This window comes from Leishmania martiniquensis, chromosome 25 (assembly GCF_017916325.1).
Source record: "Leishmania martiniquensis isolate LSCM1 chromosome 25, whole genome shotgun sequence".
NCBI lineage: Eukaryota > Euglenozoa > Kinetoplastea > Trypanosomatida > Trypanosomatidae > Leishmania > Leishmania martiniquensis.
Window position 1 is genome coordinate 863527 of NC_090160.1, and position 14968 is coordinate 878494.

Here is a 14968-nt window from a genome sequence, read left to right on the forward strand (position 1 = left end):
AGGCCCAATGCTGCTGCCTCACATTCGCTTTGACGCTGTGAAGAAAAACGATCTCACCGGCGTTTCCTTAGCTCTCGTACAAATCCGCCACTTACATTGTGCACATACAGTGGCGCGCAGAGGTTTCGATTGCTCAGCCCTCTTCCAACACGTACGCAGACGTCGCCAAGCGTAATTAATGGGCACCATAACTTCATGACAGAGGCCTGTGTATGTGTGTTGGAGGCGCGAACATTGACAATGTGTGACGCTGTGTCACCACCTCGTTTCTCTATGTCGCTGCCTGCGCGTGGCCGAGCCTTGCGCTCTCAGCTGATTCCTACATACACGCAAGACTCCTGAACTACGTAGACCATACGTCTATTTTTTCCACTTTCCTCCTTCTACCCGCTAATCGCTCCGCATGTCCACGGAACCACAGCAACACTGCAGAGCCTCGATTCTACACGGCCAGCAACGCGACGAATACTCTCCCTCCTTACTTGCTATCGTACTCTGCAGATCTCTCTCTTGGCTTAGCTTTGCTTCTCTCCGATTTCTCCCCTCCATCGAAGCACGTGTGCCGCCATGAGCAGCTACGAGATTCAGCCGATAGTAAAGGGTACTAGAAAGGACCCGAGCGTGCGCAAGTACAACAGGGCCGCCGGAGCCGGCCCCTTCGGCACCGCTCCCTCCAGCCGCGGCACCAAGAAGTCTGCCTCAGCTCAAACTGCTGCCGAGCCGGCCGGTGAAGCGGCTGCCACGAATACGACGGCTACGGGTGTGCGCTTTCCCTACACCGTGACGAGGCACGGCTACGGTGGTGCAAACAGTTCTCTGCGCAAAGGTCGCCCGCGCGACGCGCCGGACGCCGCCTTTTCAGAGCGGGGGTGCGGCAAGAGCGCACCGCCCAAGGCCGGCGCTTTTAAGAAGCGCCTCATCCCACCAACGGAGTTTCGCCGCGCGTACGACCGCGGTGATTTGCCCATCGCCGTCTGCCACGGCAGCCGTCCCACCATTCACTGGAAGGTGGAGGTTGAGAAGCTGGACTATCATCACTATCTTCCCATCTTCTTTGACGGCATCCGCGAGACGGAGGAGCCGTACATGTTCCTGGCTCGCCAGGGCTGTCTAGACCTCCTCGAGCGCGGCGGGCCCAAGATCCTGCCCACCATCCCGCAGCTGATCATCCCCATCAAGACAGCACTGAACACACGCCATAAGGACATCATCTGCGCAACCCTCCGCATTCTTCAGCAGCTCGTTGTCAGCAACGACCTTATAGGTGAGGCCCTCGTGCCTTACTACCGCCAGATCTTGCCTGTGCTGAACCTCTTCAAGAACGTCCATAAGAGGCGCAGCCGCAGTGATGCCATGGACTACGGTCAGCGCAATCGAGATGACGTTGGTGACTCGGTGAACGAGACGCTGCAGCTTTTAGAGCATCACGGTGGCGAGGATGCCTACATCAACATCAAGTACATGGTGCCGAGCTATGAGAGTTGCATTTACAATAACTGACGAAGAAGCGCCGCACTGGTGCACGGCGGTTTGCGTACGTGTACAGAATAGTCGAACTTTCGTTCGAATCGGTCGTTGGTCGCATGGTGTCTGTCTGTCTGTGTGCTGGCGCCAGTGCGCGCGTGTGTACGCTTAGACGCCTCTTTCTCTTCCTCATCTGCCTCATCTCTTTCGACTTGAGTGCGTTTCTGAGGTATAAGCTTGCCGTGTGCGTGTGAGTGAGTGAGTGTGCGTGTGTGGCTGTTTGCTCGCACACCGAAGGGGAGGGGTGGAGAGGGTCCTGAGGAGGCATGGCCCTCTCCTCCTATCTATTCCCTCCCTCTTTTCTACCCCCCCCTCTTCAGATGTATGGTAGGCTCCCTCGCCGCTTGTGTCTTTGGCGACTTCGCCTTACGTTTTTGCTTTCTTGTCCTTTGATGTATTCATCACCAGACGAAGGATAGCAGAGGTCATGCACTTAAACATTCTCGTGGTGTGAAGGATCGAAGCAACATCGAGAGCAGTTGCAGTAGCCGCAGGTGTGAGAGCAAGCATGACCACTCACTAGCTCACAAGCTTGAACCGCGCGAAAGCTGAGCTGCGGTGGCCATTAGGGAGATACACATTTTTGAGGTTGCGCGTAGGGGTCTCCCATGTACATCCCCCCTCCTCTCCCCCTCCGCTGGTGAGGGTTTCAGCCGCGGTACTGTGAAGGCTCGTGCTCGGCTTCTCAAGTCTATGGTGTGCCGCCTTCTGTGCCAATGTCTTTGACCTCTGCCTCGTGTTTTTCGTGCCCTTCCGGCAGCAGGGTGGTCTGTGTGTTTGGGGGGGAGGGAAGTCGGACGTATGCGCTCTCCTTCAGTGCGCCTGCGTTGGGCCCGCTGTCGCCGTGGTAGGCGAAGCACGCGGCATGCCAGTACCTGCCCCTTGTTCTTCCCAGTCATGGCAGCGCAGGTTGCACCTTTTCCACCCTTCCTGCGATGGATATACTGCTCCTTCTCTGGTGTGTTTCTGCCTCCGCCGCCTCTCTTCCTCTCTACCTTTTCGAATCCCCATTATATATATATATATATGTAAACATGTATGTACCCCCTCGCTTTTGGGGCATGCATCGTTGTGCACGCATGGCGCTCTCACAGAATGCAACACACAGACATACGCAGACAGCGGAAACGTATGCGCACACCTCTACGGATATACATACATCATATATATATATGTACGCCCCCCTCTCTCTCTACACCGATTCTGAAGGCTTGCATCGCTTGTGTTTCTTCGCTTGTCGGCTTCATTTTTCTTACTTCCGTTGGCCCTCCCTCCTCATCCTTTCCCCCCGTCCTCTCCTCCCCCCTCTCTCTCTCTGTGCTCTACGCGCGCTACTGTTGCGCTTTTCATCTTGCGGGCGGTAGTGCCTGTGCTCGTTGGGGTGTGCGCTTCAACGCCCTTGCGCTTGGTAGCAGAGTGGCCTCTGCTTAGCTTTTCGCTTTCTTCTATACTGCCTGGCTGCTGCGCGGCACGTCTCATCGGCTTCTCTGATCCTTTTGCCTCGCTCCTGCTCCTTCTCGGTTTCCGTGACGCCCGGTGGATGGCAGGAAGACGTGAGGGGAACGCAGGTGAAAAATGGAGGATGACTACTACTATGATGACGGGGAATACGACGAGTACTACGACAGTGGCGCCGACGAGGTAGCCGACGTGAACCCGCTAGAGGTCAAATACATTGATGGTAAGAGCTTCATGCAGAGCAATGTGGAGGAGAGCCTGCGGTGCCTGCAGGAGGTCCTAGCCGAGGACAGCGAGCACGGCAAGTGGACCTTCAAGGCACTAAAGATGCTGACACGCGCCTCTCGTATCGCGAAGCTGTACGACGCGATGACAGACTACTACACACACGTCGTGCACTTTACCCATCCGGACATTGACGCTGCTGCAGTAGCGAAGGCGATGCTCAAGCTCACCGAGGAGAGTCAGCGGGTGCCAGCGGAGTGGCGAGGGCGCATCTTTGACGTTACGCTGGAGGTGGCCGCCACGCAACCAGATTCATATCGAGACGTTGTTGTGCCCACTCTCCTGCGCCGTGCCACCCTTTTTGTGGAAGAGGCCAAATACGAGGAAGCTCTCGTGGACTTGAAGGCGGCACTGCGACAGTGCAATGAATCCAGTGCCAGCATGGCCCAGATCAATGCCACCTCTGTGTACCACATCCGCACCCTTCAGCTCACTGCGTATCGAAAGCTCTACCGCTACGCTGATCTTCGGCGCGCGTACTACGAGCTAGGCAGGGTGCATGCAGCGTTGCCGTCGCTGCGCATGATTGGCAGTGCCATGGAGTCGGCTGGGCACTTGTTCCTGCACGATGCAGACTGGGCTGCGGCTCACCGCGCATTCTCTTCGGCGCTGCGCTGCCACATAGAGAGCGGTGATGCACAGCAGTACAAGGTGGTCAAGTACGTCGTGCTTTCCACCATAATGGCTGGGCTTCCGGCGGATGTTTTTGCACAGGAAGAGACGCTTGCGAATCACCCCTCTGTTCGCCCTGCTCGTGCCCTCTGGCAGGCCTTCGTCGCAATGGACGTGCCGACTTTCCTGCAGGTGTTGCACGCAGCCGATAGCGCGGCGTGCTTCGAAAAGGATGCGGAGTTCGTGCCGTACGTGGAGCCGATGGTGTTCCAGCTCCGCATCAGCTACCTCATCTCGTACTCCAAGAGCTTCGGTACCCTGTCCCTTGTGGAGCTTGGCGCTCGGCTGCAGTTGCAGGAGCAGCCATGCAAGGAGCTATGCACGAGTGCTATTCTCCTCGGTCTTATCGATGCTCGCGTGGACGATGCGCAAAAGCTGCTGCTATTTCAGCGTGAGCCGCGCACCGTGCCTAGCAGTTTAGCGGTGCTACGAGACCTCTCCGTCATGGCGAGCGAGCTTTGCTGCAGGTAGGCGCAGCTGCGGCTCTAGGTGGCGAGTGCGTCAGCGGCCCCTACGCATCCACCCTCGCTATGACTATGACGCACGCGGTGGTGGGGTGGGGGGACGACCACCGCTCTCTCTGACCTCTCAGCCCACAGCGTCGCGTCACCGCCACGTTGGCGTCTTCTTGCGCTTTCCCCCTTTTCTTCTCTGTGCCGTTTTGGTGCGGCGACTGCTCGTGGACCTCTCCTCCCTACTGAGATGAGAGAAGCAGAGAGGGATAGACACACACACACACACACATACAAAGAGAGAGACAGATAGACACGGCAACCCAGCAGCGGACAGAGAAGGACGGTGTGCTGCCGCTGCCCCCTCTCCCTCCTCACAAAAGCTGCGTGCTTGTGGGCATGCGTGTAGCCTTGGTGCCGGTATCGCCCACATCCTTCCTCCCGCTGACCCTTCACACTCTGTTTCTCTTTGCCGCACACTTTCCCTCGTCATCTCTTCAGGCCATTTCGTATCCGTTCGTAGCAGTCGTCAGGGAGGACGTAGTACACGCATGCACACATACCAGAACCGAATGCAACGATCTCTCTCAGGGCTTTGACACACGCCTTACTCTACGTTTCCCCTCCCATTTCTTCTCTCACCGCCGTATCTCCTTCCTCTGCTGAGCCACAGTCACACTGACAGCTCCTTCCCCCTTGGGTTCTGCGTGCGTAAGCGGTGACGAGCAGCATTGCCGCGCTGTGGAGCATACCCAATCATATAGACAGATTACCCATACACATACATAGGCGACTACACCACGATCGCATTGCATCACTTCTCCCCCCGCTCATTCACACACGCAGAGACGTCATTATCAGCAGCGTCTCGAGCTGTGCGCGCACGTAGCCGAGCTGAAACAGCCCCAAGCGCACACCGTCGTCGCCATGCCGCGCCAGCCAACCAAAAACCGCATCAATATGCACGATATTATCGAGCAGCCTCTCAGTGCCATTCCAGATGCTGTGGATGCCGTCCTGCGCCGTCCAGAGCCGCTGGACGAGCTTGAGGTGCAGAGCATCTTCTTTGAGAGCTCGTACATACTACTGCGGGCTGAGGAGGCGCTCTCGGCCAAGGACGGCAATGCATTCTGCGCTCTCTTCAAGATATTCTCTGAGGGCTTTGCCCACAGTGAGGCCTCTTTTGAAGAGGGCATCCGCACAATGGTGCAGAACGAGTCCCTGCTGCAGACAATACACGCCCTTTTCAAAGTGGTGGTGGAGCAGGAGGCCCTGCTGCTGCACAGCGCCGGCACTGTGGAGCTTATTCAGGTGCTCAGCAGCCTGTGCGATAGCGCGGCGCTGAAGGAGAAGTGCGGGGCACTATTCATGCGAGGATTTGCCAAGGTATTACAGCGGGTGTACTCAAACCCAGAGGAAGCGCGCCGGCACTTCCATGTCCAGCGAGGCACGGCGACCGCACTCATCAATCTTGTGAAGGGGTCGAAGCAGAACAAACAACGTCTGGCATCGTGGAAGTTCGTCGCAGACTGCTGTGCCGCCTCTGTCGATGTCTTCTTCCAACTGCAGTGCGTCGAGCTGCTCTTCCGCGTTTCGCGGCAGAACAAAGATGTCTTCTCGCACCTCGGCGGGTCTCTCCCGTCTGCCACCATTGAGGAACTGCGAGCGCTGCCCAACGACGGTACACTGCTGTCTCGCATGACGCTGCTCATTGAACACCTCAACGAGGGCCGCGCGCAGGTGCTGCGCTACCCGCTGAAGGAAGTCTTAGCCGCCGAGACGACGCTGACGAGCTCTACGAATGCGTACTTCACGCCTAACTACGTGATTGTCATGGTCACAACCGCCAACGCCGACAACATAACGATTCCGTACCGTATCATTCGCTCCATCACTCTCGGTCGCGACGGCCGCGTAATAGTGCGACTGGAGGAGTTCCCTGTCAAGCTGGAGTTACTGCTGAGTCACACAGCGGGCATGGACACCGTCACCTTGTACATGACCCAGGAGGAGCTCGCCACCTTTAAGCAGTCCCCGGTACGGCAGTGGATTGTGGAGGCGCTGCAGGTGCGGAAGGAGGAGCAGCGCCTCCACCGTCCACCGCAGGCACGGCGCTCTCCGGACTCGGCGACGAAGCCAGTGGGCAAAACGGAGCGGGCGGCACACGCGTCTTTGTCTTCCGCGGCGACTGCGGTGGATAGAGGTGGCGCTGCTGCTCCGCATGAGGCTTCCTGTGAAGCGAACGGTGCAAGGAAGAAGGCGCGGCTGGAGGACGCCGTGCCAGCTACTGCTGTGGTGCCGTACACGAATGGGCCACCGATCGCCGCCCTTCTGCATGTGGTGGATTCGCTGGTTGAGCAGGCCGCGACACCAAATGAGGCGCAAGCGATGCTGCTGCAGCTGCGCCGTCTCATAGAGGCTCGCAAAGAGATGCGGCGAGGCAAATCCATGGATGACCTGAACGATGCCATGCAGTGCATCCAAAGTCGCGTTGACGAGGCGCGCCGCACGGCAAAGGAGAACAGAACGGCATGGCACCAGGCGATGCTGGAGGAGCTGGAGCGGGTGGAGGGTCTAGTAGTCGGCGCGCAGGAGAAGGTGGCGGCGGGGGTGGAGCAGCTGAATGACCACCTGAAGAAGGTCAAGGCGAGCAACCAGGCTATCAATGAGCGGATCGCGTGTATGGATGTCGAGCTACAACAAACGTTGGAGGAACTTCGAGAAGAGGAGCTGCGCTGGACGAGCGAGATCCACACCAAGTGCATGCGTGAGGCAGAGCGACTGGAGTTCGAAGTCGATCAGCACCTGGTAAATCGTAGCCGGCCCATGTCCCTCTTATCTGATTACATGCGCCAATAGACTACGTCGCATCGACAACTGCATATGCATCGGACCCGCCGTCTTCTGCCACTTTCTTTATCCTTGCCGAATTCCATTTGCGCACGCAGAACGGGGGCTACGAAACGTGCACAAGCAGACAATGGGAGAAATCGGACAGGTTTACTGCTCTTCATCTGGGGCGCGTGTGTTCGTGTGTGTGTGTGCTGTGACAGCGAGGCATCCTACACATACGTACGCACACACGCAGATACACCCATACGCAGACAGGTACTTCTGTAGAGCTCACCTCTGTTTAGAGAAGAGGAGCACCCAAAGAATTCCCTAGAAAAGTGGGGCGCCATAAGCCGACTAGAGTGCCGATCGTAAGCGGCGACAGACGACCTCACTGCCTGCCGTGGGGGTGAAAAGTGGGAGTGGGGGGCGGGCGGGTGGACCAAGACGTAGCGAGGGTGGTGGCGGCGGTGCTCATGCATGCAGGGATCGGTGTGCGATACATTGTTTTTTGCCGCCACCTTCCACTCTCCTCTGCGCCGCCGCTGTCTGCCGCTCTGACGCCACGACGAGGGATGCTGCATTCACGAGCCTCTTCTGCTACTTCCTTGTTGCATCTTCCTGTGGCGGGCCGTCCCGCCCTATGCGGTGCTCCCAGCTTTCACTCTTTGCACTCGCACGCGCCTTCTCTTTTTGTTTCTCCTTTGCCGATAGCCTCTCTCTCTGCTCTCCTCGACATAATCACAACCCTCTCTTTCCCCACTGCTGCCGTTGCTGCTGCGCCGCCTGCGAGAAGAGCGAACGGCCATTGTGTACCTCAGCCTACCGTCTTACTGCGTCAGGTGTGCGGCTGTGCGCGTCTCTTCGCACGTATGCCTAAGCCTCTCTTCTCCTTTTCTCTCTCCACACCCCGCCGCGCTTCTCGCTAGGGTCAGCCGGTGCACCATGGCGTGGCTTGGAGACGCGGTCAACGCGCAGTACACGATTGACACGGTGTCCAAGCAGCAGGCGCTACTGCCGTCCTCTAACGCCTTCTCAATCTTTCCGAAGGATCACGTGCTGCGTATCTTCCAGCTGGATGCGCTTGCGCTGCAGCAGGAGCTCTCGGAGATTCTGCACATGGCCCTCTTTCAGGTGTTCGACATCCCCCCCCTTCAGCACTTCCGCTTCGCCTATCAGGAGGAGCTGGTGCTCGCTTTGGATGCCCTACTGTACCGACTGTCCGTGTGGGGTACGGGGCAGTCCGTCGGGGATCGCCTGCAGAACTTAGTCCTCCGCGATGAGGAGCGGGCGCGGCTGCTGGCCCTGGAGAGCACCAAGTCGATCCTGCCGAGCCTTGCTCCTTCCCGCCGACTCCTACTGTTACATGCGATCATGACGCTTATAATTCCGTACCTCACCCGCAAGGTGCAGCGCAAGGTACTTGAAGAGGGCTGGGAGCGCGAGCCTGCCACGACGGCGCGGCACCGTATCGCCAAGGCGTTCCGCTACGCCGTCATCACGTGGTCTTTGCTTTCTCTTGCCAACACCTTCAACTTTCTGATGACCGGGCAGTATCGCACCCTCGCCGAGCGTATATTGTGCCTCCGTCTCGTCTACGGCTCTCAGCGGATGGTGCGTTTTACGAACCTCCTCTACATGAACCAGCACGTGCAGTGGCAAGTGTGGATGTCACTCTTCAGCACCCTCAGCGTGGGGCGATACTTTCGCCGGCTCATGCGAAGCCTCAGCTCTGTTGCATCGTCCTCGGCGTCGCTCTCCATGAACGAAAACATGTGCAGCGCTTGCCATGAGCTGCCGACGGTGTGCCAGCGATCGAACTGCGGCCACCGCTACTGCTACTACTGTATCAAGAGTCGACTACTCGACAGTCAATCTTCCGGTTCCTTCCGCTGCCTGAAGTGCGGCCAGGCCGTGCACAGCTGTGCCCCTGCCTAGGCCGCAAGGGATGCCCACCCGTGGCGTTGTGCTGTGCCGCTGTCTCCGCCTCGTCACTCTGTCTGTGCGCGTCAGCGTCCCTTCCCCTCTGTATGAGGTAGCTTGACTAGTGTGCGCGTGCCTCTGTGTGCTTCTGTAGGTTTTGTGAGGTCGTTGCGACGGCGCTTACGAAATGGCGATGCCGGTGCCGTCGGCCATCTATACACATACAGATCTCTGTGCTCCTGATCAATTCCTCACCTTTCTGCCTTTGCCCGAGTCTCGGGCGGCTTCTCTGTCTTCATATTGTGGCTCATAAGGTGCTAGTGCGTGTGCGTGAGTGCGCGAGGGAAAAGAGGGCCGCACACATCACCGCCCTGAAGGAAGGAGCGGCGGTGCATATCGCTGCGATGAAGGCCATGATGATAAGGGATGTGGCGGCGACACTCTCATGGGAGCAGTCGTCTCGCTGGCCGGTGGCGCTTTTGTACTCGTGTGCAAGCTGGAGCGGCATAAATGTTCTCTTTGCTGCGCGAGAGAAGACACTCCGACTCACCCGCTCTCATCTTCTTTCCTCTCTGTCCCTCCCTCCCGCCTGACGTGCTTGCGTGCACATCTATATGTGTGCGCGTGTGGCTATCGAGGAAGGTGCGGCGCGGTGTGCTGTGCCATCGCTGCTTACGACGGCCCACTCTTTCAGCTGACGTCCTCGCCCCTCCCCTCCCCCCTCATTCGTTGTCCACCCTACTCTGACCCCGTCTCCTTCTCCGTGTGTGGATCTATCTCTTTGGCCACACGCGCTATCACTGGCGTCGCGCTGGGGCGCTCACCGATACCTCCCTCCCCTCCCTCTGTTTCCCCCGCTCTGCCCTCGCACACAGCGTGCTGGTGCGCATCCGTCACGCCTGCCCCACGGAACATCTCCCTTTTTGCGCCCTCCAGCAGAAGGATGGACCCGGCGCTGGCAGTGATGTCGCCTTTTCACTTTGAGACGAAGGGCATCGATGGGATGCTGGAGGACGCTGTGGAAGAGATCACACGGCCCTCGCCGATCGGTGCAAGTAGCAGCAACAACGGCGGCCACAAGCGAACCTTTGCCGCAGCCGACGGCACTGCTGTGGAACCTCCTGCATCAGCGGCTCTTCCTGTGACGCACTGCAGCTTCTGTGCCCAATCTACCACCATTCGCTCCGTCCCCGAGGGTGGCATGTACGTGTGCGCCAACTGTTTAGCTGAGCAGGGCAGCCGACCTCGTTCGTTTCCACTCGGAACTTTCAAGTGCTGCCCCACCTCCACGGAGGCGGTGGACGGAGATGTAGTGCAGTGCGCCAGTTGCTGCCGCTGGTATCACGCGCACTGCGTAGGCATTACGGATAGCGCGCTGCGCAACTATGTGACTCTATCCACGACCTCATGGCACTGCCCGGAGCCGGCCTGCTGCGATCGCGTGCTGCAGAGACACTTGAAGAGGTGAACAAGGGAGTGGCCGCCGACAGAAGGTGGGAAGGGAGGCCGGCGCTCGCAGATGTGCGCTCGTCGGGCAGGGCGGCAGGCTGTGAGGGCGAGAGAGGCCTTTGATAGTCACGCCTCCTTTTTTTCTCGCTTTGCGAACATTCAATGCCTGTGTCTTCGGAGGCGTGCGTGGGCGTATGCCCTACATGTGCTGTGCCCTGCGGCATGTACGATCTACACACGTCGTCGCCGACTTTGAATCCTTAACATGATGGGAAGTGTTGGGGTGGCTTTGAGGAAAGAGTCTCTGTGTGTGTGCGTGCGTGTGTGTGGGAGAGCGAGAGGGGGGCAGTCTTTAGGATGCCGAGTGCCCCCCTCCACCCCCTTTTCGTTTCTTCTACTCTTTGTGGCACACTCACGCGACAGACGTGCTCTATTTGCTGAGCCTCACCTCCTTGCTGTAGCCGCTCGACATCATGCATGCCAGGCCCGCTGCCTCCCTCTCCTCATATCTCTACTGCTGCCGCTGCCTGTTACTTTTTTCCTCGCCATTCACTGGAGCGCATATTCACTTGGCTTTCTCACTTGAACGCTGCGTGTATGTTGCCGGCGATCGCTGTATCGATTCCTTTCGCGTTGCGCGGGCTTGTGATGGCGGCGCTTTGCCCAACCAGGGGAGTGGCCGACGGAAGGCTCCTCCTTTTTTCCTGACCAACCTCGACGGACGTCGGCACTAAGCTGTGGCACATGAGGAGGACCTGGTTATAACACGCCTTACAAACGTCATGTGCAACTTCTTCTACGTTGGTGCCGCGTCGCGGCAGCGTGAAAGAGCCGCGGGGTCAACCTCCATGCCTCTCCACCGGACATGGGTGAAGCCACAACTGCTGCAAAACAGCACTGCCACCTTCCTCGATACCATTCTGTACACCGACGGCGACGGCGTAGCTGTGGCGCAGATGTGGCTGCGCGTCAACCCCGGTGATCGTCACGGGCTGGACGCCGCGCCAGAGCCCTCTTCCCTTGTTGCGGCGTGCCATGTGGCGTTGGTGTGTCCCAATCGCACCGAGGTTCCTGTCATCAGCGGCGCAGCCGTGCTCGCTGACGGCGCAACATCGGCCGCTGCTCATTTTCACCTCGTCTACCCGTGCGCCGGTCGCAGCGACGCATCACTCCGTGAGGTGGTGCACACCTGGAACGGGATGCGACTCTCTGTGACCCGCAGGCGAGCACTCGTTAGCGTAGCGGGCACGAGTGCCCCTTACGCAGCGACTGTGGTGGTAAGCGAGGCTGCCACCACAGGCGTGTTTGTGCTCGAGTCGGGCGTACATCACCGCACTGATGCCTTCCACGTCAGAACAGGCGCGGCCGCGCGCCAGGGGCTGGTGCCTCCGGTTACAGTGCTGCAGATGCGTGCGCCCCTCACAGAAGGGAAGACGCAGCGAAGTTTTCGGCATGGGTGCCTGAGCGAGTCTCTGGTAGGCTTCATCGCGCAAGAACCGGATCGGCGGCGCTCCATCTTCTCTCTTGCTGCTGTCCCCTCCGCCGATGCGCACGTGCTGTATGAAGGGGTGCAAATACTTCTGGAGATGGGCACAGCCGCCTTTCATGACGCCGATGAAGCGCTTGTCCCTTGCTGCGGCCTTGTTCAGCGTCTGGTGTACACTGACTGCGCCTTGAGGCGCACCCAACTCCATGCATCCCCTCTTCTGGAGGCTACACAGGTGGTGCTTACCGTGCGTGTGGAGGGGGCGCTTTCCCGATCGGCGTCTCTCTGGCCCTTTGGCAACGTGACATGGCAGCTGTGCGGCTCGCAGCGCTACGAGGCCACCGTGACCCGGCTACAGCGGCCTCTTGAGGGGCGGCTGAGTTGGGTTGTGGAGCCACTCCGCTCCGTCTCGTTGGGCCAGCCGTGTGTCGGTAGCGCCTCAGGTAGTGCGGTGGTTGCGGCAAAGGCGACGCAGGGGAGCTGTGCTGCTGAGCGGAAAGGCCAGATGCGTTGTGTCACGTGTGCAGCGGAGGAGCACTCTTTGCTCTTCTCGCGCCAAGGAGGCGTTCGCATTGGCGGCGTTGGCTTTCGCTGCTCTCTGACGCCCTCCGCTGGCGCTATTTGCTCGGCGCACCAACAATATTCCCCAGCCACCGCAGCATCGCACGAATCACTCAGCTGCCGCAGAAAAGCTGCGATGTGGTGGCATCCACCCCCACTGTGGCTGTCCCGCACGGCGTGCAGCATCACGCATCACAGTCTGTCCGAGCTGTCTGTGTTGTACTGCCTCGTTTTCATCATCTGCTTCCTTGTGCACCTCCTACGGCGAGGCAGAGCGAGTGAGTGAGCGTGTGTGTGTGCATGTAAGGAGGTGGAATTGGTGACGCTACCAGCGCTGCCGTCGTCCGCTGAGTCTCACGCACGCATCCTGCCACACTCGTCTCCACGTCCTTCGGGCGCCATGTTTCTCTCGCTCCCTCCCCTCCGCACTTTGCGGCCTTTCACGGGAGTTTTTGTTCTGTCCACTGCTCATACCCTAAACGCCGACTCGACTGCCGCTGAGTGTGGCGCACCGCTGAAGCGGCTCATCCTTACTCCCAGAGAAGCCGCCAAGAAGGAGGGAGGGGCACAGGCACACCGCTGCAAGCATGCTGAGCTCCGCCGTAACCCCGAAAGGCTTCGATTCAGCACCTTGCTCAGCTTTTTTGGGAACGACGCGGAGTCATCTCCGATGAGCACTCTGCACCGAAGGTGAGTACGAGACCGGCCTCGCCCCTCTTCAAGTGAGCGCATGCACACATGAGATGCTCGTCATCATGAGGCGTCTGCTATCCGCGGATAAAGGCAGCTCCTCTCTGCTTCTTTCTTTCGCTTCTCTGCGCTAAGCCAGACCCCTCCCCTTTGTACACTTTCCCCTGTACACCATCACGGCGGCAACGGACGCCCTCACCCCCACCAATGAAGGGGGTGGACACCTCTCTCTACTTCTATCTGGATCTCCCCAGCTGCGTTCTCTGTTCCTGTCTCACCTTCGACCTCTCCGTGCAGTACCCATCAGCGCTGCTCTTAGAGCTTTGCTTGCTGAATCGTGTCGACACTTCGTGTTGTGTCAGAGCACCCCGACTCTACCGCTTCGTTTGCGTCCGCATTCTTCCGCTTCCTTGCTTGCCCTCACTCCTCGTCCCAGTTAGGCTTCGAGAGCGTCGCATGGAGAACAAGGCACCGGGTACACGGCCACGGCCGGAGGGGTACGCCTCCGCTACCAACGCGCAGGGGCACGAGAATTTTTTTCACCCCAAGCAGCAGCCTCGTACACAGAACATCCAGAGGGCTGGCCTACGCTCCGCGAAGCGCATTGGCATGTGGTTCACGGGAGGCGTTCTTGTCTTCATTGTGACGCCGACCTATCTAGGGCCCCTCTACGTCAAGTACGTGGCGGGTAGCAAGTGGCTGGAACGGGCGTCGAAGTCCATCTGGCAGCGCCGAAACGAGAAGAACTATGACTTGTACATGACGCAGCGCAAGAATACGTGGACGGAATGGCTCGGCTTGAAGCGCTACAACATCAGCGGGGAGGAGAACGAGGGTGAAATCCAGAAGTACCGATGAGGCCACTGCTGCGACCGGTTCTGCTGCGGACGGTCTTTGTGTGCTCACATGCGGTTGTGCGATGTGGGGCATGCGCAAAACGCGTTTGTTCCCCTTTGGTGCTTTTTTTTCTTCACTCTTTGGGGCGTCGAATGCGGGCTTTCCCTTCGTGTGCGCTTTCCTGTTGTGTGTTTCAAACTCTACCCCATCCTGGCGCGCCTACTTCCTCCTCACAGTCTATCTTATCGCTGCTGGCACGTGTGTGATGCCAGTGGCGGCTGTTCGAGTAGTTGGGCAGAGGTGCACTCTTTGGCATTTCTTTGTCGGTCTCTTTTGTGCAGATTTGTGGCATACCTTTTCGATTTCTTCTCTCTTACCCGTTTGCCACGCCCCTTTCGCCCTCTCCCCCCTCGCGCTCTTCCGATTCGCTGCACGGCAGCTCGTTGTGGCACTCACGATATGCTGGAAGCGAAGCGTCGCCGTACGCTTGCGCATCGAGGCACAGCAGAGACAAATCGGCGGATCAGCCGCCCCTGTGCCGCGAGGAGTGGGGACGAGGTAGGGCGGAGGGGCCACCTGTGTGTGCTCGCGTGTGCGCACGATCACGCCCCCTTTCCTACTGCAACGCGGCTCGGTGGCCCACGCTAGTGGCTACACGCGACGAAAGACTGCAGTTTGCTCACTGCCTTGGTCAACCGCTCCCCGACCCTCCCTCACTCCCTCTTCGCCTCTGCGCATCTGTAGGGAGGCGGGGGGGGGGGCGGGCGGCGGTGCGCCGCTGCCGCTGGCTGCCACATTG

The 14968-nt window shown here is 59.0% G+C and overlaps 6 protein-coding genes across 6 annotated transcripts; all 6 read left to right on the forward strand.

Annotated features, from left to right (window-relative positions):
- Window positions 1–567: 567 nt before the first annotated feature.
- On the forward strand, window positions 568–1500 carry LSCM1_05438 (uncharacterized protein; the record flags this gene model as incomplete). Its single annotated transcript, XM_067322902.1, has 1 exon — window positions 568–1500. The coding sequence occupies one exon, from the start codon at window positions 568–570 to the stop codon at window positions 1498–1500; it is 933 nt and encodes a 310-aa protein (XP_067178267.1).
- A 1599-nt stretch (window positions 1501–3099) lies between these two features.
- LSCM1_05439 (uncharacterized protein) lies at window positions 3100–4410 on the forward strand (the record flags this gene model as incomplete). The annotated part of the gene is made up of 1 exon (XM_067322903.1): window positions 3100–4410. The coding sequence occupies one exon, from the start codon at window positions 3100–3102 to the stop codon at window positions 4408–4410; it is 1311 nt and encodes a 436-aa protein (XP_067178268.1).
- A 908-nt stretch (window positions 4411–5318) lies between these two features.
- LSCM1_05440 (uncharacterized protein) lies at window positions 5319–7250 on the forward strand (the record flags this gene model as incomplete). The annotated part of the gene is made up of 1 exon (XM_067322904.1): window positions 5319–7250. One exon carries the CDS (start codon window positions 5319–5321, stop codon window positions 7248–7250), a length of 1932 nt encoding a protein of 643 aa, XP_067178269.1.
- Window positions 7251–8168: 918 nt separating this feature from the next.
- On the forward strand, window positions 8169–9161 carry LSCM1_05441 (uncharacterized protein; the record flags this gene model as incomplete). Its single annotated transcript, XM_067322905.1, has 1 exon — window positions 8169–9161. The coding sequence occupies one exon, from the start codon at window positions 8169–8171 to the stop codon at window positions 9159–9161; it is 993 nt and encodes a 330-aa protein (XP_067178270.1).
- A 928-nt stretch (window positions 9162–10089) lies between these two features.
- LSCM1_05442 (uncharacterized protein) lies at window positions 10090–10614 on the forward strand (the record flags this gene model as incomplete). The annotated part of the gene is made up of 1 exon (XM_067322906.1): window positions 10090–10614. One exon carries the CDS (start codon window positions 10090–10092, stop codon window positions 10612–10614), a length of 525 nt encoding a protein of 174 aa, XP_067178271.1.
- A 763-nt stretch (window positions 10615–11377) lies between these two features.
- On the forward strand, window positions 11378–12928 carry LSCM1_05443 (uncharacterized protein; the record flags this gene model as incomplete). Its single annotated transcript, XM_067322907.1, has 1 exon — window positions 11378–12928. One exon carries the CDS (start codon window positions 11378–11380, stop codon window positions 12926–12928), a length of 1551 nt encoding a protein of 516 aa, XP_067178272.1.
- Between the last annotated feature and the right edge of the window lie 2040 nt (window positions 12929–14968).